Consider the following 25374-nt stretch of genomic DNA (forward strand, 5'->3'; position numbering starts at 1 on the left):
GTCCCCCCATCTCTGATTATTACAATCAGGTTTACACCCAATAGGAGAAGCGAAGAGGCCCCGACACGCTGGAGAGAGACCCTCCTCGTTTTGCCATTCAGGACCAAAGGTAGAGTTAAGGGGATAAAACACAATCCCCACTGGACTTGAAGGAGTTTCCACTAGGGATTGCTCTTGATCTTGGGAGCCTTACATCTTACACTGACAACGGCTGGGCAGGGCAGGGCGGGGGCGGGGGGAGTGTCAAGGTTGGCTTTTTATAGCATGACAGCTTGATTGCTTTACCACTGCCTTATCCTACTCCTTCCCTCCCCACCGTGCATCGCAGCATAAACCACCCTGGAAACTCTCCGGGCCGAGGGCTATCTTTTATTGAGCATCTGTACAGCACCTAATACCACGGCCCTGACCTTCCCCTGGCATTCCTAGGCAGGATAGCAACACAAAGAATGGATGGGTTGCCCATTTTTCCTTCCTCCTCAGCATTTATGCTACACAAATTTAGACTCCCTGGGGTTTTGTCTACACTCAGCAGTTTGAAGCACGGCCGTGGCATGAGGAGCAGTCTGGTTCACACTAGGGCAGAGGTGAACCACGGGCGGCCCATTGGGCTCTAGGGGTCGCCCATGAGACGGTTTGTTTACTGTTGCCCATGCAGAGGGTTGCCACATTCTACTAGTTTCCATCCGCAGAGGTTTCTCCCCTGTCTGCGTGACTATAGGGACAAGCACATAAAACCAGGGCACGGGAAGGGAGGTGCGAGCTGATTGCTCACCACCAGGAGCGGCCTGAGGCCGGCTGCGGCAGCTGGCGCCCCCCACGCACGACCGTCAACGGCTGTGACGTCATCACGGGGCGCCCGGGCCAGCGGTGCTCTAGGCAACTGCCTAGTTCGCCTAGGCTCACAGGCCGCCCCTGCTCACCACACTGACCATAACGGCCGTGCACTCCCTCTGCACCCAATTCCAGTGCTGCTGCGGTTCCATCGGCACGCCCGCACATTGGAATCAGAGAATCCTAGCGCTGGAAGAGACCTCAGGAGTCATCAAGTCCAGGCCCCTGCCCAAGGCAGGACCAATCCCAGCTAAATCAACCCAGCCAGGGCTTTGTTAAACTGAGACTTAAAAACCTCTAGGGATGGAGATTCCACCACCTCCCTAGGGAACCCATCTCAGTGCTTCACCACCCTCCTAGTGAAACAGTTTTTCATAATATCCAACCTAGACCTCTCCCACCACAACTTGAGCCCATTGCTCCTCGTTCTGCATCTGTCACTACTGGGAACAGCCTCTCTCCATCCTCTTTGGAACCTCCCTTCAGGAAGCTGAAGGCTGCTATCAAATCCCCCCTCACTCGCTTCTGCAGACTAAACAAACCCAAATCCCTCAGTCTCTCCTCATAGGTCATGTGCTCCAGCCCCCTAATCATTTTGGTTGCCCTCCGCTGGACCCTCTCCAATACGTCCACATCCTTTCTATAGTGGAGAGGCCCAAAACTGGATACAGTACTCCATATGTGGCCTCCCCAGAGCTGAATAAAGGGGAATAATCACATCTCTGGATCTGCTGGCAATGCGCCTCCTAATGCAACCTAATATGCCGTTAGCCTTCTTGGCTACCAAAGCACACTGTTGACTCATATCCAGCTTCTCATCCAGTGTAATCCCCAGGTCCTTTTCTGCCAAACTGCTACTTAGCCAGTCGGTTCCCAGCCTGTACCAATGCTCGGGATTCTTCCGTCCCAAGTGCAGGACTCTGCACTTGTCCTTGTCGAACATCATCAGATTTCTTTTGGCCCAATCCTCTAATCTGTCTAGGTCACTCTGGACCCTATCCCTGCCCTCCTGCGTATCTGCCTCTACATTCTAGGTACGCCAGAACAGTTAGCAAAACGGTCTCAGGAGACTGTCCTGGTTACTCCTATCTTGCAGCCCATGGAGATGAAGGAGGGCCATGCTTGCAGGCCACTCCCTAGCCTAGATTTCCCCTCAGTGCACTAGCGCTTTACAGCTCTGTAACTTGCCGCCCTCGGGGTGAGAGGGAGCCAGAAAGTTACAGTGCTGTAAGCCTCCTAACACACCCTCTCTGAATTTGTCCCAAGGCTAGGGAATTTTTTAGGGTTGAGAATTGACATGTTAAGTGGCTGGAAGACAGGGCTGTAGTAGGAAAAGCAGCTAGAAGGAAGCTAAACCTTCGTCCGGCTCCTCAGCATGTAATTATAAGAGCTTAGAGGCTCTGAGCCTCAACAAGAGTTTTGTACACATAGTCATGAAGCTGCTTTTCCACGTGTAACATATATTGCCTTCTACATCGCCTCTGGACTTGGTCCTCGAAAAGTGGCTGGATCCCAAGTAATGGGAACAAATTCCTTTTGAGGGGGCAACAAGAAAGTGATAAGATAATGATTTATCTTTGGTAAACTAGAAAAAGTTTAGCTGGAAAAATTTCCTTCCAAGACACCAGTCAGGGATGATTGACCAGGAGTGAGCAATCATTTTTGATGGAGGGCCACTCCCCAGGTTTTAGAAAGTGGTCGAGGTTAAGTGGTATTAATGGAGGAGGCGCAGGGTCTGGGATGGAAGGGAGCTTGGGGTAAAGGATTAGGGTGCAGGAGGAAGAATGGGGTCTCGGAGGGAATTTGAGTGAAGGAGGTAGTTGTGACCTAGGGCAGGGAACTGGGGTGCAGGGTTTTGGGATGTGACCTAGGTAGGAGGAGATTGTGATCTCAAGCAGGAGATTGGGGTGCCAGATCTAAGAGGAGGTATGGGTGCATGTGGAGTAGCGGGGCAGGAGAGTGGGGCAGAGGGTTAGGGAAGGGAGGAGCTGAGGTGCCAGAGGCAGGCTCTTGCCAGGAGACTTATCAGCTTGCCTGCATAGCTAAAGGCTTAAAGAGCTTAAAATGGTTCTGCCTGCTCAGCCATGTGCTTGAGTGAGTGAGCTGGAGGGTTGTGCTTTGTGGCTGCTTGTTATTCAAACAGGCAGCTCCCATTGGCCAGTATCTGTCCAGAAACCAGCCAATGGGATTGTGCTGGGGGCGGGAGCAGTGTCTGAATCTTCCCCCCTCTCCTCTGGACTCAAAGAGAAAGCATCTTGCAGCCATGTTTCTGAGTGGTGTGCGGGGCTGGGGGGCAAGCAGGGGAGCCTGCCTGGAGCTCCCCATTGCCTCCGCAGGCCAGATCCAGTGGCTTGGTGGCCCAGATTTTGCCTAGGCCTGATCTAGATGGTGCTTGGTCCTGCCGTGAGGGCAGGGGACTGGACGTGATGACCTTTTACAGTCCCTTCCAGTTCTATGATTCTATGATAAGAGGCACATTAATGAATCCAGCCAACTAAACAACAGGTCCAGAAAAAAAAGCAATGATGAGTGAGATGGATACATATGAACAAAGAAGTCAAATAAGAATTAACTCCATGTTCTTTTACATTTTTTTCTATGAATCATACACAGAATTGCACCAAAAGACTATGTTAAAACAACAGGAGCTAGTGCTCTCTCTGGGAGTGGGGCCAGCAGCCAGTGCAAGTTGGGAGCTGCCATGCATCTGCAGAATCCACAGGGGCTTCCCGGGAGGGCAGAGTTTAACCGGTAGGAAAAACTGATTAGCATCAGCTTGAGAGTTTAACCAGTTAAACGTTTGCATCCTTACTCTAAAGCTTAGGAGATGCCAGAGTTAAGGTTAATTGTGTAATACTTGCATGTATGCGATCATATAATTAAAAAGAAAAGCCTATGCATTTGCACAAGGAGGCCAAAATAAGGCTACATAGGTTTTTGTGTTACATATATACGGCCAAGCTTTTCAAAACTGATTAGTCAGTTTGAGTGCCTTGGTATTCGGGTACCTACATCTGAATGGCACCTTGAGGTAGATGTTTAGCATTTTCTGGAGGGAAAACAGTGTCATGTGGATACACACACACACAATCAGATTTATATAAAAATTAACAATAGCTGGATTTAGATGGGAGGGGTATTTATTTCATCACATTCTACTACATATGGGGGAAAATACATTTACACTTTGCAGTTAAAAATAAGACTAGCTCTGGTCCAAGAAATGTATCCAGACAGTTATCTTGTTTATGTAAGCAAGACTGATTTGTGCAAGATTGCTCCTGAGAGTTTTACGTCAACAGACATGAAAGTTATTTTCTTTGTTCTCAGAGATAAAAGCCATTGCTCCCTTGTTGTGTAAAAGCTCTCAACAACAGTGGTAAAACATCAAGAAAAAGAAATTCAGTTGGTACCAACGTAAATATTAATAAGAAAACAAAACACATTGTGAGATTAACTGGAGTTGATTTTATGGCCCTGCTGACTTTCAAGATGGGGATCTGATTTTCATTCCACAGCTCAAGCAGCTCGATGGGCTTTACTGCAGCAGAGTAAAATTTGATGAACTCAATATCCCTCCCATCTTAATCCAGCTCTTATTCAACCCAATTAACCTAATGTAACATGAGCTTCTGGGTAGCAGAATGGTCGTGCAAAGCTTTCACATCCAGAGCCTCTCCTGTGATTTCGGGGGCTGTTAAACCCTCTCAGGTTGCTGCAATATTGTTAATTGTCACTTGAAACAAATACGCCCCATTTGTTTAGCTAAAGTCCTGGGTGTCATATTTGGGTCACGGTGGCCCATTGGAGATTATGCTAATGTGTATCCTCTGATTTCATAATCTACCCTGAACAGTGAACAATGCCTCATGGGTGTGCACAGCCCCCTCCCACGCCTCAGCCCCAGTCACCTCACTCACCATAGAATCTAAGGCAGAAACTAAACTGGTGATGATTTCATTTTTCTGAGGAAAAACGGTATTCCACTGGTCAGGTCTGGAGCTGTTGGGGGGTCCGTTGGAGGGCTTCCCAGTCAGTGCCATAGTCACCTGAAAAAAATAAAAGGCAAAACAAACGTATACAAATGTGTACTACGGCAGAGGCGGTTGCACCAGGGTTGACCCAGGGAGCTAAAAGTCCAACCGGCTCCAGATAGAGCTAAAGAGGCAGGAAGCAGCAGAGGGTTGTTCGACACAGAGGGAGACACATCACACATGCTAGTCAGTGGGTTACAGAAGCCCAGCACATGGCTACGTAATACTGTCAGTCTTATTTTGCTGGGAAAATGTTACCTTCAATAAATAAAGACACTTGCTGCATACACGCCCCTTATTGGATTTCCAGTAGCACCTAGAGGCCTCCACCGAGATCAGGCGTTATACAGGTGATCAGACCGCACGATCACAAGGGTCCCTCTTGTCTTTATAATCAGTGAAATGGGCTAAGTGCTGAACCCAAAAACAAGACAATTGCTGGCCAGAAAAGCTTACAGTCTAAATTGACAAGACAAGGCAGAAGGAAGCACTAATGGGAAAGGGACTTGCCCAAGGTCATGTAACAAATCTGTGGCATGCTTAGGACTAGAACCCAGGTCTTCTGAGTCCTAGGCCAATGCCACTGGGCCATGTCAAGGGAATATTGTCCGTGTATACCTCATTACTTGAAATTCCTGAAAATTACAGTGGTGTGTTTAATAGCTTTTTACTGTTATTAAAGGGACACAAGGAACCTCATGACAGAAAAAGCACAAGTGGGAAAGGAAATACCACACTGCCCAAATTAAGAACACGATGGAACTCGTTATTTGGGGTTGGGGTGAGAAGGGGAAAGGAGTAGAAGCAGCAATTAGCATTTGTGATCCAGATGCCCGACTGTGACTGAGAAAGGTTGATCTCCTCCTGTGGAAAGCGTTAGCAAGCAGTTCTGTTATCGTGAGATGCCGACTGTCAGATGAAACTGAATGAGTCAGTTAAACCAAGCAAAACTGGGTCGCCTTACTCCTTTGCTGAAGTACAATGTGTCAGGCAATCAAATCTGTACTCCCCACGAGTTCGTTCATCTGCTCAAAACCTGCTCGGTGTCTTTATTTTCCTTACCACCCTGGCCTAGATTTTACAAAAAAAAAATCAAAACTCCCACCTTCCCTTTCATATGGTAAGAAACGGGGTCCAGGCACCACTGCATGTAAGCAAGCCAACTGAAAAGAGAAGCTGTTACAAAACCTGGGGCGCGAAAGGTCTATATGCAGAGCATTTTGCTTCCATCAAAGACAGAAAATCAAAATCACTACAGAATTTTGCAACCACAGTCCAACCCCCGGAGCCCACGTGGTGCACCCGGTAGGACACAGCGCCACCAAACTTAGCTGCTCAGCTCCCATCATGTCCTGCACTGTCTGCTCAATACGGCACCACTGGGCCAGGTTGGCTGCTCTGTCAAGCTCACCCTTGCTGCAGCGGTGCATGATGGATCTCAGGAAGGCAGATTATAGCTCCCTGGGTCTCTGCCCAGCTCACCATGGAGATTAGTGCAATCTAGGGGCTGCTCTAACCTTTGCCTACTAGCAAGTCTCCCATCTGAGCACATTATGCACCAGGCACTCCTCCCCGACTGTCTCCTCTTCCTACACCAGGCCTCTGGAGCTTCATCATGGAGTCCCAGAGAGGAGAATACAGCAGCTCTCGGCTCTCTTTGTGTGGCCTGGGTGCACAAGACAAGGGGAATAACGTGCAGAGGATCTATCTTCTTGCCACCCTCCCATACACAAAATGTAACAAGCAGCTCCACGACAGATGCTTGGATCCATTGAACCAAACATTCCTCGATCCACACGTGCAGCGCTACGGAACTGCATGACCGAAACATGCACAAAAGGGGACGAGGGACCGATCTCCTGGCTAGACTTGGCTTTTCGACGTGGTAACCCCTACATTGATTTAGGGAGCCAGCTGCTGCCTCCCACATATCCTCCGAACTATATGAGCCACCGTTGCCACATTGAATTATGGAACGGAGAGAACCCTTCTGTGAATCATTAGGTTAATACACAGTTCCGAAAACCTCATCGGGGGAGGAAGGGAACGGGAGAGGGCGGAATAAAAATATAATGGCAAATACAACCAGGAAGCTGTTTGTATGTTAGCACCAAGAAGAGAGCATCAGGCTGCCCAGTGCGAACGAATCTTCCTGTAGGAATTGGGCTGCCATTTCGTTTCTCCTTCCCGCTGTTGCCTTTGTCATGTGACAAACTTTTCCTGAGGAGGGTCCTAGCAGTGGGTCTCTGTGACATTTGCTCCCAAACAAAGAAAGCTCTTATAGCGAGAGACTCTGCAGTGAAATAATTGCACACTGCCAGGCCAATTTCAGTATACAACAAGGTTCTTTCATGATTAGACAGGGGATAAAAGGAAATTACCATTATGCTTCAACATACAGCTGGAACGTGCAAAAAGAAAGGGATTTTTTTTTTAAGTGCCACCTTAAAAGAGTCAACTCCTTAAAAAATTGTGACAAGATTTGATTTGAATAGAATTCTATTCAGTTCTTCCTCCAAGAAAGCTCCGTGACAGCATGAGCAAAATGCAAAGCAGAGGTGTAGTCGGAGGGGTGAGCAGACCAGAACTCTTCCTCCGGTCGCAGCGGGGGAAAGGAACATGGTGCCGGTTCTACTTACCCACGGGGTCGCAGGCTTAATTTTACAGCAGCAGCTCGGGCGGGTTATTTTGGTCCCATTCGCTAATGTGACGGCACAGGGATTGGGGGCTATTCCCTAAGGTCCCTATCGGGTGCAGATTCTTCAAAGGAGGTCAGCTTCTATGTAGGCCCCACTGAAAGCGGCTGGATTTCCAGCACCCCTGGTGCTTAGAACGCCCGACACCCTGTCCTGAGCCGGGCCCTCCGGAAAATCGGACCCTTTTACGGGTCTCTAAAAGGGGAGCAAAATCGATGGTGGAATCTGGCACAGACTGTGGCAGTCAGTGTGTCTTGAGCTGCAAAGAGGGGCTAAGACAAAGGAAAGTCCTTTCTTCATCAGACCCAGCAGCAGCGTCCCCCTTCCAATCCGACAAAGGTAGCTCTCGAAGCAGATGAGAACAGAACCAAAATCCCTCTCCACGAAAGATACCTGGCATGCCAGAATAATGCTGTTGCTCCAGACAGCCTCTCAACCCACTGCTTTGCCAACATTCATCAGCGTGGCCGCACACCACGGCTGGGTGGATGCATGACCCCTGTATTTCTACCTAACAGATGCAGATGCTGAAGAACAGTAACCTGCCCGAGGGTTCAGTGGCAGAGATGGGCCCAGACCCCTGAATTCCTGTCTGCTGGTCACACGCTAGCTACTAGGGAACGCTTCCTACCCAGAAACTCCAGTTCCATCAATGCCGCGTTAAATACACAAAACCACGAACAAAGGAGAACATCCACCACCTCCAGTAAAACCAGCCCTGAAAGTCAGGGGCAGCAGCACCCAGACCTCTCGTTTTAACCTCCCTCTTTCAACTGCACCAGAGGTGAGTTGCAATGAGGTTTTTCTCCAGAGAGGAGGGATTTTTTTTAAATAAATTACTTTAAAAGCCCTTTTGTACCACTACAAACTTGTGATTAAAATCCACATGAAATTGTCCTCAAGTCGCGAGCCCAAGAAGCCATTTCAACGGAACAGTCGCTTGACCCCAGTCTACGTAGCTGCAACATCGCCTCCCCTCCCCCTAACTATCCTCTCTCGTTTGCTAGACAAACGTCAACTCCCACCTCCCTAGCCCAGGATGCGGGCCTCCGTCACCCACCCATAAGCTCCATGCAGGCCTTCATGCTCCCGTGCTGCCCTGCCTGCTCCCCGAAAGCACCCGAACGTGCTCTGAGTCTGACACATTCCTTGCCAAGGAGGCTATAAAAACATGCCAGCAGGTAGGCCGCTACCTGCCACACTGACCAGTATCACCTCGTGCATTATTTCCTTGAACTCCTCCAGTTCGTGTCTCTTGTTTTGGGCTTAGACCATGAGCTCTTGGGGGCCGGGCTGGCTTTTCGCTCTGTGTTTGTACAGCATACAGCTCCCTGAGCTTCTGGTCCATGACTGGGGCTTCCTAGGCTCTATGATAACACACGGATAAGTTCTTGGAGGCAGTATGCACAGGGTAAAAGAGAGATGCAGCAATCTCCATATGACCTATATGGAGGGTTGTATCATAATCTAGTCATACAAACCTGAATATCCTTGCCCCACCCTCTGCTACATCCCTTCTTCAAGGCTCCACCTCCTTCTTCAAGGCCCCGCCCACTCACTCCATCCCCCTTCCCTCTGCTGCTCGCTCTCCCCCATCCTCACTCACTCCCACCAAGCTGGGGCAGGGATTAGGGCGCAGGGTGCAAGCCTGGGAGGGAACTTGGGTTCAGGAGGGGCGCAGGGCTGGAGGCAGAGGATTGAACATGCGAGGAGCTGGCTCTGGAAGGGAGTTTAGGGCTGGGGCAGAGGGCTGGGATGCAGGAGGGGGTTTGGGCTCTGTGCCTGCCCTGGCCACCCCACTCCCAGAAGCAGCCAGCACATCCCAGCAATCCCGGGGGTGGGGGGAGCAGGTGCCACTGCACTCGACCCTTGCCTGAAGGCCGCGCCCCCACAACTCCCATTGGCTGCTTCCAGGAACGGCATGGAGGAGGGAGGACAGGATAGGCGGGAGCAAGACTGCAACATCCATGCACAACTGGGAAAGGGGAGCTAAGGATCCGGTTAATCATTCACCCCACAGTGTCTCAGGAAGGTCTTGGACACAAGAAGGGTGGTTTCACCGATTTGGGGAACAGATGCTCGCTGCTGTGCTTTCACCCCACCCCAGATCCAACCCAATGAGACCTTATTTGGGGGTTGGAAAAATTAGTTCTTTTCAGGAGTCTCCTGTTTGGCATGTGGTTAAACCCTTCTGGGATAATAGCCTACAAGCAGAAGTCTCTCTCTGTGTCTGTCTCTGACTCGCTCTCGTCATTGTGGCACAACCAAATGCAGGGGGTACCAGAACTCACCAGAGACCTACTCTTATAGCCCATATATGTAAGCCCAAGAGTGGATATTGTTAGGTATTTTCCAGAAACAAACTTCCCAACCTTCTGAGGTTGGCCCACTACTAGGGTGTGTCTAGACTACAGGGTTTTGTCGACAAAAGTGAACTTTTGTCGACAAAACTATACCTGCGTCCACACTGCCTTTGAGTTATGTCGACATAACGTCGACAAAACTCAGCAGTTTTGTTGACGTATGTAAACCTCATTCTACGAGGAATAACGCCTTTTATCGACAGAGTGCTGTCGATAGACGGCATTATTGCATCTACACTGTCCTTTGCGTCCACACTGTTATGTCGACAAAGCGGCTTGCTTTGTCGACAGAACTGGATGTAGTCTAGACGCTCTTTGTCGACAGAAGCTTTGTCGACAGTATCTGTCGACAAAACTTCTGTCGACAAAACCCTGTAGTCTAGACATACCCCTAGTGTAAGGTTCAAGAACAGCCAAGCTCATAAGACCATGAAGATGCAGCTTCTCCTCCATCCTGCGTGCGTCATGCCAGTCTCCAGATCTTTTGCACCCCGATGTTAGAGAGAGAAAAGGAATCATGAACCCACAGTAGATCAATACAAAGGTTCAAAGGGCAGAGCTGGGGCCAGGAAGGAAGAAAAGGAAAGTAACAGAAAGAAAAGGAAGGAGCGCGAGAGTCATGAAGAGGCCAGGGAACTGGACAGGTCTGGAACTCTGAGCCACATACGAATACAAAATGCAAGCGCGTTTTGAACAGCTGCTTGGCAGTAATTCCGTAACACATCACAAGAGCAAAATCCTACCCACAGTTTGAGCTCCACAATTCCGTCATCCATTCCGTCCTGAAGATGCAATTCTACTAGGAGCGCTAAGAGGGGAAACGGGAGACTAAAGGGACTAAAATTCAGGAGAGAAAAACTGGAGGGTTTTCTCCCTGTGACTAAACCCCCAAGCTTAAGTCACAATCATAAATCTATATTTGCCCTCAGTATAGTTTGCTTGCCTGGTTTTACATGTTCTTCCATCTCACACCCTCCTCTACTCCCCTTCAGCCCCGGGAGCACTTCTGAACCCACCTGGTCCCAGCACAGTTTTCAAAAGTAAGTGCAGCTCTCGGGGAAGAACTACTGAAACCTTCAGTGCTGGGAGTGGCTGGGATATGCTTCGATTGCCACTGGGCTGCAATGCCTTCCCCCCTTCTTTCAGTGGCCCAAAAGTTTAAAATTTTAAAGCCATTAATTCTCCCCAAAGGGGCATTGTGAAAGTAGCATCGTGTACCTTTTCTTTTTGCTTTGTTAAGTCTCTGCTTTGCATCCTGGCCAATTCTAACCATTTCAGTATTGAACAATATAATAAAAAAGACTCTTGGGCTACATCTCCACTGCCAGTTTTTGTGGGAGAAAATATGCTAATAAGGGACTCATTTGCATGACTCGTGATCTCATTTGCATATTTTCTGCTGATCCATTTTTGCACTAGGGGTTTTTGAGCAAAAACAAGCAGTGTGGACGTTTTCTTTTGGCACAAAACCCAATTTTTTCGCAAGATTGGAAAAAGGCAAAAACCCCTAGTGCAAAAACCGATCGGAAGAAAATTTGCAAATGAGATTGTGACATGCAAATGAGTCCCTTATTAGCATATTTTCTGACACAAAAACTGGCAGTGTAGACGTAGCTTTGGTGATTACAGGCCTATTATAAGCACCTTTCTGCTACAGGCTGAACCTCCCAAATCCAGAACTTTCTTACAGAAAGAGCGGCCAAAATAGATCACAAGGTGCTTTTTGAAAATGAGAGGGATGAAAAGAAAATCCGTCCTTTCCCCCAACACTTTTCAGTCTAGTGTATTTGTGCTGTAAGCTCTGCAGCGAGTGAACGCAGCTGGGGTCTTTAAGTGTCGCTGCCACACAAATCACACTAATACAGGCAGGATTTTCACTGCTGCCCCGGGAATCGGAGGTAAAACACTTGTAGCGGCAAAGACCCGCCCTTGTAGCACAGAAACTTTCGGCCTTTGCTCAGCCGGCATCAGTTTTTCTGTCAAACAAGTGATTTCCATTAGCTATTTTCCTCTGCTCTGGAAAGCTGTCACTTAGAACAGGAGAGCGAGCCTGTCACGATGGTACAACGACCGGCTGATTTATGAAAACGCTGCTTAAAGGCATGGACGGATCAATTACAGTTGACACTCCCCATTGCTCCCCTGTTGCACCCCTGGCCCAGTCTCGTTCACTGGCCTATTTACCATACGTGCATCTGCGCCGCTCTCACGCCTCGGCGTTGCTGCATATGCCGGGTCATCTCCCTGGGCGTCTTTCCTCTCCCCCCCCATGCTTCTGCCTGGGCACAGGGAGCTGCCTCCAGTGCTCCTGGAGTCTGTCCACCTGCCTGACTCGCTGGAAACCTTCCCCTTTTCCCTCCATGCACCTCCCTGACACAGAGCCAGACGCCGCCTCAGCCCTGGGCACCCCCAAGAGCCTCCATTCCGTCTCTCCCAGCCATGCCCTGCGAACCCCAGAGCTGGCTGCTTTTTTCGCCCCTGTGCTGGCTGCAACGAGCGCTAGATGCCGAGGGCGGCACCTTTCCATAGTGTCGTTTGTGCCAAAGCCTCACGGTCCTTTGCAAGCTACAGACCCCCGTGCACCCAAGGAAAGGGGCTCCAGCCCACGACAGCATCCACCCAAATAAACGTGCCAGTATCCAAGGTGCTCCCGTGTTGATTTGGCTTGAATCCCTCAGTAGCAGCATGGCCGTATCGCATGAGCGGTCCTGTCCACAGGGCACAGCGGGGTGGCTCCGCTTTGCTGCGGTGGGCTCGGGGGAGCACAGCAGAGCAGGCTGGGAGATGGCGGAGGAGCCGGTTGCTGGGTCACTCCACTTCCTGTGGCTCCTGCTACCATGGTGACCGCAGAAGCTCCCTGCTGCTGCCCCGTGCCAGGCCCCCCGCCCCAGGAAACTTCTAGGTCGGGGTGGGGGGGCTTCACAAAAGGGGTGCAAAGGGGCGGGCAGAGGTGGAGCATGAGTGGGACTTTGGGGGGGGGCTTGGAGCCGGAAGAGCTGGGGCAGGCAGTGGGGCCTGGGGTGGGAGAGAGGGTTGCCTCACCAGCATCCCCGTAGGGACAGCCCTGGGTAAAGTGAGGCTCAGATGCAAAGCAAAGCACCCTGTCTTCCCAGTGTCCTCCCCAGCCCCAGCTGACCCCCTCAATGAGCAAAATGGAGTCAACCCCAGCCCTCCAAGGGGGTGTCTCCTACCAGATGGCTGTGCTCAGTGGTGCCGGAGCAAAGGACCACGGTGCTTGGGCTCAAACGGTGGCACAGAAAAGCCAAGTGCAACATGTTATCTCCCAAACCCAACGAAACTTCAGGGAACCCGCAGGCTTCCTCAGTTGGCTCCCCCAGCAAGAGTCCGAGGCCGGCATATCCCTGCCCAGCCTCCTCCCCAGAGCCCCCTCCCCACCGGCGACGGTGCTGAACGCCGGCAATGGAGGAAGCGTGCGTTCAGCTCCGGCCCTTCACCAAATCTTTCAGAACGGCAGCGAGATGCTCCCAGGCTTCCATTTTGCACGTAAAGGGTGGCAAATTAGACAGTAATGATTCTGAGCCATTCAAACCGGATTGTAAATCATGCGCTTGAAGCTGCAAAGCAGATAAAAGGGGGGCAGGAGAATTTCTAATGAAGCAAGATTAGAAAACCAGCTGAGCCTCCGTGCGCCCGCCTGAAGAATAAGAATGAAGCTAGCTGTACTTAACTCGATTTGCTACCCAGACAATAACCACAGAAGGCAGGAACTCAGGGGGAGCCAAGAGCAGAAACCTGTTTTCCTGGAACCAATCTCATCCTGAAAGGGGAACCAAAAAGACAGACCAAAAGAGGCAAATTATTTGGGGGGTTGGGCTGGGAGGGCTAGACACCCTGGGAGAGGACCCACAAGGAAGGTGTTTAGTGGCTTCAGGCCAGCCCTTAGTGGGCAGCAATCTACATTATTCTTAGAGCCCTGAAAATCCGCGGATATAGGGTGTCCCCGCTATAAATTGCCCCGGTATACAACCATTCCACACTACAGTCGTTGACGCTTGTAGGAGCGGATACATTATAAGTCCTCCCATTCCCCGCTCTTAAGTCGCATGCACACGCGCGCACACACACACACACACACACAAATTTGCACAAATGGAAGTCAGGCACAGGAAAAAAATTCCCTGCTTTAAGTGTTTTTTGCTATAAGTCCAAGTTTTTTGGAATGTATCTTGGACTTACAGCGAGGGGGGCCTATATTTGCTTTATATACATGGCTATCTGCAGATGTGGATATCCACGGCTCATTTCTGCAGATAAAATATTTTGCACCTTGCAGGGCTCTAATTAGCCTGTCTCCACATGATCCTCTCCGCAAGCAGTGACCATGTCTGAGCCAGCAGGAAGACAAAGACCTGCCTTTCACCCCCGAATGTAGCTGCTGCAGCGAAGCAGTGGCTGCCCAATGATACCGACAGCACAGTTGTTTTGGAGCAGGTGAGCAAGGCCTTTGCAATGAAGCGCAAGGAAAAGGGAAGCTAGAAGGCAGCACCAACCCCATCTCCTTCGCTAGGAAGCTCTCCTCACGGATGGGAGCGAGTGTGTGTGTATGGGGCGGGGGGCTCAGATTCGGAGTCATGCTTTGGCCTTTTCCCACCACTGGTAAGGCAGGCGCTGGGCACTGCTATGTCCCTGGGCCACCAGTAGTGACCATCAACTCCATCAACTCTGCACTCCCTCCCCAGGAGCCCAAAGGGGAGACATGAAACGCTGGTGGAACTATGCTCCAGCCAGGGCACTCAAGACACCTCAGCCGCACGGCGCCCCTGCCTGGCCTGCGGGTACCATGAAAGCAAGTTAGCCTGCACCTGCACTGGCTTGTAGCCTTAGAACAGGCTGTCACCTTCCCATCCTTGCAGGGGCACAGAGATTAATTTAGACCTTAGGGGCTGGGTGTGATTCTCGGGTGCTGAAACGAGAGCGCACCCGACCCGCCTGCGTCTCACGCTGTGAAGACAGCACCGGCCCAAGCCTGCAGCCAGCTTTGCATTTCAGATCTAGCCATAAGAGCGAGCTCATGTGGGCTGGTGAGAAGGGGCAACCTCTAGGGGAGAGAGCTACACCAACATCGGCATCTGGCAGGCTAGGCGGGGAAGGCATGGCGCCGCCCACACCCCGCTGCCAGACCGCCTGCTGCAGATGGTCTGGGGGCAGAGTGTTGCATGCCCCCGCCAGCGCCCCCCCTCCCTGCGCTCTGGGGCCAGGGAGACTTGAGTCATGCAGCCTCCTCCCTCCCCAGTGCTTGGGGCTGGGGAGCACGCACTCGCCCCTTCCGACTTTTCCCGTTCCCATGGGGATCGGTGGTATGTGCAATCGGCGCTGCCCCGCCTCCTTCCCTCCCTGTGTTGGCGGGCGGGGCTGTAGGCGGTGCTGTGGACTTGCCTCCCCCAGCTCCAGCTGCCCCGACCGCCCACATATGCCAAAGGGAGAGGACCAGCTGGAAGACGACTGTAGGGGACGCTCAGGGTCAGGGCACTGATGCTGGACACAAGACGGAAGAAGGGGCTGTAGTTTAGGAAAGGAGCCATCAGCTGTTTAAGCAAGGCCTAGAAACAGAAGGACAAAAACCGTGGTCCAGGTTGTCCTCTCACTGACACCAGTTTAAATGCGAAGCACACTCACTCCAGACAAGGCGTGGACCTTGGATTTGCACGCACAAAGCCACCCCCAGGAGCAGAGTCTGGCTCTGGAAGGAGGGTTACTGACCCCTGGGATTCTTGGGCGACTCAAGCGCAAATACAAATTCATACTCCAGGGGGGAGGAGGGCGACTTGGTCACTGAAGCGCCCACCTAAGCAGGAAGCATGCGTGCGCCCTCGGCCCTGCAGGGACTGGCTGTTACTTGTGCATGAAGTAAGTTAATGAGGGGGGAAGCAAGTCTTTATTAGATAAAAGATAATGACTGCCTTTCACGAATTACATCTGCATTCTGTTGTGGAGACCTCCATGCCAGCTCTTCCCAGAAGTGGCTTGTTAATGCACACACAGGAGCTCTCCCACACGCTGCAAAGAGGCATCCAGGAAATCTTTCCCCCTTTCCAAGGCTGTTTGCCAGTGCTGCAGACACAGGGTAGATAAAAGCCCCCAGACTTGGATCCTTTGTCTGAAGCGAGCTGGAGCAACGGCAAATCGAGTCCACCGGGTAGCTGGGATCATGCCCACGCCAGCACAAGCGGCTGCTGTACAGATCGGGGGGAAGCCTCAATTATTTTCATTCCCTCGCTACACAGCCCTTAACGATTAGTTTATTCTCAGTGCTGATCTCGCCGGGTGGTGACAACGCTATTAGACCCTGCCCCTGTTTTGGGAAGGGGCTCTCCCTATGCTCTGCTTCTCAAGAAGGCTACAGCACAATATAAAGCTTCTCTTTCTCTCCAGAGCCAGACGTTTGTTCTGGTTGCCTGGAAAAGGCACATTAAACACTGTCTTGGAATCACTTTCTCCTGTAGCAAAGGATTGTCTTCGGGTTTTACAAGAACAGCTGCACCCGCCTGGAAATTGGACCAGAACATGAATGACCCCATGTGAAAGGTCACAAAGGATTTCCAGGCAGAGGGAGCGAGAAGAAACTCTCGCGCTCTGTGAACAGCTTGGCGCAGGGACAGTGCCTTTCTGACATGAAGCACACAAGAAAGAGCTTCCTCCTTCGCTTGGGAAGGCAGAGCAATAAACGGGGCCGCTCCAGCATCTCTGCTGAGCTATGCCACGCCTGACCCAGAAAAATCCTCTTAAAACCATCTGACATTTCTTAACAGTGCAGCACGCTCAGTGTAAGCCACTGCCCGGGGTCTGGTTTTCCCCAGGAGGCACTGGGAAAAGAGCTTATTAGCTCCATGACTTTGTAAAATAACACAGGAATTTAAACACACACACACACACACACACACACACACACACACACACACACACACACACACACACACACACACCCCGAATTTTGGCTCAGGACCAAACACTATCAGTCTGGGACCAGAGGTTACGAGTGACTTTAATGAAGTCTGCTGTTTCCCAAAACACGTCAACACAGGCCCCAGGACTGCAAGATCAAACCATTTTCACCAGGGCAGCCAGCATTAAGGATGAAAACGAAAGCGGTTTGTTTCCATCTCTGGTGACATCAGCTCTTCTGTGCACTCTTGTTTTTGACAAGGAGGGAAAGTTTGCAGAGGTCCCAGCAAACAATGTTTCACCGCCATCTACCTTAATTGAAGGGGCTACAAGGCTGAGGGAACATTGTACTCTGGCCACAACACTATTTCATGCCCTTAAGGTACAACTGTTGGGCTCCTGGTAACTTGGTGCCACTTGGGCAAAGTTCAGATGCACCTGAAAAAAAAATCAAGTCTGTAGCTCAAGCTAGGTAGCAGCTCAACCGGGAAGATACTACTTTACGGCAAGATCATAACAGGGCTAAATACTGAGCCCAAATGCTTCGCCTCTCTGTCCCGGCTGTATTCACTGCACCATGTGACCCGGCTGTATTCACTGCACCATGTGACATAACGTCGACAGAACTCAGCAGTTTTGTCGACGCTGGTAAACCTCATTTTACGAGGAATAACGCCTTCTGTCGACAGAGTTCTGTTGACAGAAGGCGTTATTGCATCTACACCGTCCTTTGTGTCTACACTGCCATGTCGACAAAGCAGCTTGCTTTGTCGACAGAATTGGCTGTAGTCTAGACGCTCTTTGTCGACAAAAGCCTGTAGTCTAGACGTACCCACACTGATTGCACAGTGCAATGGAAGAGGAGGATGGAGATTTATTTGCATTGCTTTAGCTCCTTGGAGGCCCAGCAGTGGACCAGAACCCCACATGGTGTTACGCACTGTACACACACAAAACAAGAAGATGGTTGCTAGATCATACAGGTCGAACCTCTCTAGTCTGGCACCTTCAAGACCTGACCAGTACCGAACCAGAGAAATGGCTGAACCCCGGAAGGTCAGTATTGTCTAGCAGCATTACCAACACTTCCTCTGCTTCCTGGGCTTTTAGAAGGTAAATCAGAGCTAAGTAACAGCACAGAGCACTGAGAGCCAGGGCCGGTGGCTGTAAACAAACTTTGTGGGACCGTGGGAAACGTGGCCACGCCTGTGATAAGTGGACATCCAGCTCACTAAAATCAGGCCGGACCACAGCTGTTGCTGGACCAGAGAGCCCAGACTAGAGAGGTATAACCTGCAGCTTCTACTCTCAGTGCAAGTCAAAAGACAAAAGGGGGATCCAGACAGGTAGCTGCAGAGAGGAGCACAAGAAAACAATGATACAGCACTGGTAACATGATGGGGCCAAGCTCCCCACAGACAAAGGCTGCTGCTACCCTGCAAGGGGAGCTGGGCTGTAGACTGGCTTCCCTGGCAGACTGGTTCCCACGCCTGTCATCCTGCGCTGTGAGGCAGCAGTGCAGGGGGGCAGGGGACTCCCCAGGAGTGGGGCCAAGAGCACACTGGCTGCCAGCCCCGCCCCCACGGACTATTCAATTACATGATAGCTAACATCCCTACCTTTTACTTGACTAGTTACTTACTGGGAAATGAGATATAACTTAACAAGATCGGGGGGGTAGCCGTGTCAGTCTGTAGCTGAATTTAAAAAAAACCCACAAAGAATAGTCCTGCAGCACCTCAGAGACTTAACAAAACTTGTAGATGGTATCTTGAGCTTTCGTGGGCACAGCCCATTTCTTCAGATGAAGTGGGTTGTGCCCACAAAAGCTCATGATACCATCTACATTTTGTGTTAAGTCTCGGAGGTGCTGCAGGACTATTTGTTGTTTTTTAAAAATGTAAGTAAGATCATAATAGGACCCAATAATGCAACCAGACTGCCAATACTGAAGAAAAATATTGTATATCCATGAAGATTTTAATCGTGAATGGTCACGTATAGGGCTGGCAGTAGATTTAGAAAGAAAAACAAAAAAACTTTCTGGCAGGCAATAGGCAAATCAAATTAAGACTTACAGCTTGAAGTTATTTGTCTAATCAAAGGGAAACTAATCTGTGGAGAAACTGGGGTAAACTATTCTTACACTAGTTCAGGCTGGCTCCAAGGAAACACAGCATTTGCAAGGCAAGAATTTATAACTAAATATCCCAAGGCTGTTTAACTCCTCCCCCTTTCCTCAGGTATTGCCAAGTCTGCTGCCCTTGCAAGAATATGATGCATGTTTGCCATAAAAACAAAATTAAAAACACGCTGATTAACCAGTTACCTCCCCAGACGTGCTTTGATGTGAAAAATGTGCTCTCCCTGACATCTCTAGGACTTCTGAGCGCCACCTTCCCCTTTGCATTTCTGTTAGATTCATTTCTTCCACTATTTGATCTGAGGAAGTGGGTCTGGCCCACGAAAGCTCATCATCTAATAAACCGTCTTGTTAGTCTTTAAAGTGCTACATTGTCCTGCATTTTGTTAGATTCAGAACACTCCGTCACCTCCCCCTGCTTTATGAAAATTGGCTTGTGAATATCAAGATGCATAACTCGAAGATGCTTTAGACAAAATACTTCATGTAACATATAACCTGCTGCATCTGTGTGTCTTCTGTTTGTGCGCAGGGGCGGCCCGTCCATATATGCGAACTAGGCGGTCGCCTAGGGCGCCAAGCTAAATGGGACGCCAAATGGTGGCGCAATATCACTGAGGGGTTTGGAGGTGGGGGCACCGATTACATGGTTCGCCTAGGGCGCCAGTTGCTGGCAGCTCGTCTAGGGCCGACCCTGCTTGTGCGTGTATTATTCTTGTATGTGAAGTCAGAAGCATGTTTATAATTCTAAATGTGCCATTGCTGATGCTCTAGAAAGTCCATGATCAAGTCAATGACCTGTGAATAGTCTTGTTTATCCTATGAGCCCGAACTGTGGTTGGTCCTAGAGCAGGGGTGCCCAAACTTTTTTCAAAGAGGGCCAGATTTGATGAAGTGAACAAACGTGAGGGCCGACCATTTTGCCCGACATTCTTTGAACCATTAAAATTAAATGCAAATTAACTATTTTATGCAAAGTTTATTGCAAACGGCATACTTTTCATTTCGTCACATGGATGACAAATCTAAACAGGTGTTAAATCACTCTGCCTTTCATATCTGAAGGCCAGATGAAAAAAAATCCAGGAAGCTGAAAAAAAAAATCCAGGAAGCTGAAATGTATGTCAGGAACATTGTAAAGTACATTACATATTATTAGTAATAAAGGTTGTCTGTCAGCTTTTAAGTTCAAAAAATATGAACAGGAACATAACACCAAGTATACATGTTGTGTCCAAATATATTTATAACTGATTTAGACCAACTGACATTAACTGAGATTTTACAATGGATTCATCTCAATACATATGGATTCGTTGGGGGCCATAAAAGATAGATATTGCCAAATTACCTGTGGGCCCGTATTAAACTGGAACACGGGCCGCAATTGGCCCGCGGGCCAGACTTTGGACATGCCTGTCCTGGAGAGACATGAGGCCAGATGCTAAAACCCATTTTGGACCAGAGGTGAGAAAAGTTTTAATTGAGCACAAAGAATTCCAGCCTTGGGCAAAAGGAATGTAAGAGGGAGGAAAACAAACAATAGGTGCAAGATGCCAGAAGATCCTCCGCCCACCCCCTCTCTTACCACCTAAGAGTCACCCTGGAAAAATCTAAGACTGAAGAGGGGAAAGGATTGGGCCCAAGCTAGGAGGCTGCATAGTTTATGAAAGAGATGATTAGAGCAACTGTTTAGGGTAAGAATTCGCATGTAACAAGTTCTTAGTGGATTAGGATTACCTGGTGTGTTTCGTTTATTTTAATTTAGTAATTTATTTTCATCTGACTGTTTTCACTTGCGATCATCTGAATCCTACTTTTTGTATTGAATATTAAAAACCCTTTGGTTATTATCAAGCCCAGCGTAAATAACTGTTACCTGGGGAGAGAGGGAACGACCACTGTGCATATGTCTCTGTCATATGGCAAAGGGGGTGGACAGCCTTATGATCTTTCTCTGTGCAAATCTTTTATACAAGGTAAAACAGATTTGTTTGGGGTTTTGGTCCCTTCTGGGGGTTGATATCCCGGAGCAGTAATGGTTCAGTGTCTGTGCTGCTCTGCAGGGGGGCGGTAACCCCAACTCTGCACCTTGTCTAGCGGAGACCAGAGCTTCTGTCCCAGCAGGACAGGGTGGTGGGGAGTCCCAGAGGGCAGGAGGATGGGCATCAGTGGCATGATCAGCACCCGGGGGACAACTCCAAGGGGATTTGTGATCCAATCTGCTGTGGTTGTCCTTCGTTTCCATCGCAGAGGCAGCTAGGAGACCTGCCTGGGGATCGGAGCACACTACACTTGGGTCTGCACGCACCTGCGAAAGAAAGACAGTCGGGCACAGTTCTACAGAGGTATTTTGGCTCCTTACAGCCATTCACTTGGGAGTCTAAATTAGTCTGAAAGGCTGGGCCTTAGCTCTTTGAAGCAGGGCCAAATCAATGGGTGTATCCATCCCACACATTAGGCTGTAGATGCCTAATCTGTACACTGCTTCTGGAGGACAGTGGCTACCTAAAATACACATTGTAAGAGCCCCAGGCAACTTACTGACCCCTACATCCTACACCCGCCCCCCTTTATTACTGCCCCCTCCTCTATTCCAGCAGCTAGGGTTTCCAGGTGTCCGGTTTTCGCACAAACAGTTCAGTGTTTTGGCCTTCCGGACAGTAAAGAAAAAAGAAGACAAGAGAATACCAGACATGTAAAATGTCCACTATTTTCTGTTTTCCTCAGACAGATGGCCGGCATTGTCTGCAAGAGTAGGGGGAATTTGAAGGCGCACCGACCTTTTTTTTTTTTTTTTTTTTGGCTTAACAAGTTTGGTGTCTCTCCTTTTTTTTGTGTGTTCAACCAATTTTTCCCTACCTGTTTGGGATTTGTTGTGAAGGTATCTGGCAATCCTACCAGTTGCCCAAGAAAGCAAGCTGGGGAAAAGTCTCCTCATCCACATAAATGGTCTAATGCTCTCTCCCCAACAGTTGAGTGCTGCTTTATGGGTCATGCTTTAGCTATTCTGAATGATCTGTCTCTGCTGTTATGCAATACAACTGCCTCGTATAAAACCCCTCCGCGTCCATTAAGAATTATTTGCATCTCTTCTCTTTATGAACTGAGAGGAGTTCCCAAAATCCCTAGTGGCCTGCACATGTAGTTGCATAGAATTCACCACAAGTGTGACTACCTGTTCTGCGCGTGCGCGCGCGCACACACACACGCGCACACACACACTCTCTCTCTCTCTCAAAACACCCATCCTTCCAGACAGCTTTTCCCTCCTGGATCAGCAGTGATTTGCAAGTGTTTGAAAGCACTAACAGCTTAGGAGAGTTTTCCAGAGAAAGGTTACGTGACAGCCACATTCTTGCCAAAAGTATTTCCCTAGATCTCTCGTCAGCTATGATTCTCTTGTCGTTTTGGCCTTGTGACTTCTAGGCAATAAATGAGGCTTCCCATAACAATCTACTACCAGCATAGGGGGCCATTACTCCACAGACCTCACGGCACTGGAATGGGGGTATTTCTTCCATAACTCTGCCAGGCCTGGTTGTGCCACGTTAGATATTCTGGCCAGCAGTGGCCTAACCCACAGGAAGTCTCCAGCTTTTGCATAAAACTCATCAGTTGGTCCAAAAAGCACCATGCACAAGAACCCCTGGGCTGCTTGGGGCTCAATTTGGATCCTCTTTGTGTTCCCTTTTCATTCCCCCGCTTCTGGGGGATAGCTGCTGGCACTGAGTAGATACCCCGTGAGCAGTAAGTTATCAGTGCACCCTAACTCATCCCTGGGCTGGCAAGGGACAAGGGTTTGGGCATCCTCACTCCAGGGCTGCTGAAAGGCAGCTCTACCACCCCAACCCCTCCGACACAGATTAGGACAGCCTAATGCAACCCTACTCCAACGCCTGCTGCAATGGCCCCTCTACAAACCTCTACAGGGACATAAGAGCACCCCAGCCATGTCTGTTCTCACCCCCACCCTAAAGCATCCCCTGTGCTCATCTAAGAGTGATGTGGCGCTGGCTCTGCTCCTGGCATAGAGGCCTCCTCCCACCTGTTTAGATGGGTCAAAGGGGGTAACAGAACATCAGTGAAGCTGGCCCTCCATTGCCAAGGCTGAAAGCTGCCCACGCCCTTTAGCAAACAGTAGAATGTGTGGTGCTTACTTAGATTGAGGGCAGAGGCCACCTCTTCCTTCTGTGCTCCTACAGAGCCTAGTGCAACAGGGCTTGAACCTCCCCCGTGCAATCACACTTAAAGTGTATTAGGAGCTAGGCTGGCAGGCAGCCTGGCTCAGTTCCAGCTCATGCAGGGTCTGGGAGCACAGACCCTGCCACTCCCAGTCCCGGACGGGGGCGGCTGCCACCCCGTGCTACTGCCTCTGTATCAGAGGAAGCAGCATGGGGCAACAGGCAGCCAGTCCGCGAGAGGAGCTGGTTTTTAAACTGGCTCTGCTCACAGACCAGCTCCCGCCTGGCACCCCACGGTGCTGCCTGATATTGCCCCAGGCCCAGGGGACTATAGAGTAGTCAGCTAACCGATAAGAATTCATGAGGTTACTCGACTATTCAATTAACCGATATTTAACACCCCTAGCCCAGCAACAACCGTGGTCTGGCAGGACTATGGATGCTGCGGGACTAGAGAGCCCCAGTGGCAGAGGTTGCTGGCGGCTTGGAGCAGAGGCTGGCCAGTGGGGCAGCAGAGCCCGCGGGGCATCAGAGCCTGCAGACGGCTGGGAAGGGAAGCTGGGGAGAAACGGGGGAGCTCATGGGACAGAGGAGCCCACAGCCAGCTGGCCGCCAGAAGATCCGGAAGGGCAGCGGGGCTGCTGCGAGGCCATCAGGGTGGCAGGGCTGCGGTGAGGCCGGCAGGAGTTCCGATGGGGTGGTGGAGCTGCAGTTCACAAAGACAGGAGGTTGGGGATCAGAGGCTGGAGAGAGGAGCTCAGGGGGGACGCTGGCACCTTGTCTGGACTGGTCAGGTCCTGAAGGTGCTGGACCAGGGAGTCTTTTCCCGTAAACAACTAGTCTTGCCAAAAAAATAAAAATAAATCACAAGTTAGGCTGCATACAATATTGAGACTGCCTTAGAAATCACGGGATTTCAAAACTATGATAAATGCTGGGCTTTTTCTACAAGCTGCTGGCTTCTGAGCCATTAAGAGGCACCTGAGTCACATTTTCAAGCTTCTCTCCCCAACCACGAGGGCTAGAAACTTCTTAAAAACTAGAAGCTGAGCTTCTCCTCACTTAGTCACACACCTCCAGGACTTGGGACTGGAAACAACGCACCAAACACGCTTCGAATGGGTAGTCCTGCGGGGGTGCTTTTAAGTGACACCTGTTACATGAAACATATTGGGGTTTAGTGCACAGGCTTCATTTAGATTTCTTTCCTTCCATTTTCCCCACTGCCTTCTATCCTTTGGTGTCACTGGACACTGCCCCCAGCCACAAAGGAAACCTTGGATCACAGTCAGGAACAACTTGATACTGGGGGTGGCAGACGGAGTAGAAGGCTACATAGAATAATATAGCCAAGTAGCTTATTAATGTAGGCCCTGTAGAGCTTATTCCCGCCAAGAATAGGTGCAAGCTACAAGACCCTGATCCAAAATCCACTGATGCCAAGGGGAGTCTTTCCATTGACTTCAATGGATTTAGCATGAGGCCCCCCAGAACTGGAACAACGGGCTCAGTAGTGTGCTAATGAAGAGGTGACGAGGGCTGATTAGCACATGCCCAACCCCCACTCCACACACCTTCCAGCTCTGGAAGTTCTCAGGGACATGCCCTCCTGTTCCATATATATCAGGCAGCCTCCACGCGGCCCTTCCTGTTTTCAGCTTGGAAAAGAGATGACTAAGGGGGAATGATAAAGGGCCCAAAAATCACACAGTGTGGAGAAAGTAAATGAGTAAGAACACAAGCACCAAGAGTCACCCAGTGAAATAAACAAGCAGCAGCAGGAAGTACTGCTTCACACAGTGCACAGTCAACCTGTGGAACTCATTGCCAGGGGATGTTGTCAAGGACAAAAACGATAACTGGATTAAAAAAAGAACTAGGTAGGACAACAGGTCTGTCAGTGGCTCTTAGCCAAGACCAGCAGAGATGCAGTCCCATGCCCTGGGTGTCTCTGTTTCTAAGCCAGAACTGGGCCTGGGCGACAGGGTTATGGACGACTCGAAGATCGGATACGGGGCTAGATGGACCACTGGCTGTTCTCAGGGGTGACTGGGGAGGGGGTGAGCCTGGGGGAGCGACCAGACACATGACCCCAAACCAGCCCCTGGAAGGACCAGGACAACCCCCTTCTGCCTCTCCTGTCCCCAGCCCTGTTCCACCCCCACCATACCTCTTTCCCACCCTTGCTCTGTTCCCGCCTCTTCCCCTAACTGAGGT

At 50.2% G+C, this 25374-nt stretch overlaps 1 protein-coding gene across 7 annotated transcripts in view; it reads right to left on the reverse strand.

Annotated features, from left to right (window-relative positions):
* The window catches only part of GTF2IRD1 (GTF2I repeat domain containing 1), a 207256-nt gene that overhangs the window by 125284 nt on the left and 56598 nt on the right, over positions 1 to 25374 (reverse strand). For all 7 annotated transcript variants that reach the window (XM_075904297.1, XM_075904298.1, XM_075904295.1 and 4 more), the window contains exon 2: positions 4755 to 4883. In XM_075904297.1, the coding sequence (XP_075760412.1) occupies positions 4755 to 4877 (123 nt within the window). In that variant the 5' untranslated portion in view covers positions 4878 to 4883. The remainder of the gene's footprint in view (positions 1 to 4754; positions 4884 to 25374) is intronic.

Source organism: Pelodiscus sinensis, chromosome 21 (genome assembly GCF_049634645.1).
Source record: "Pelodiscus sinensis isolate JC-2024 chromosome 21, ASM4963464v1, whole genome shotgun sequence".
In the NCBI taxonomy this organism is placed as follows: Eukaryota; Metazoa; Chordata; order Testudines; family Trionychidae; genus Pelodiscus; species Pelodiscus sinensis.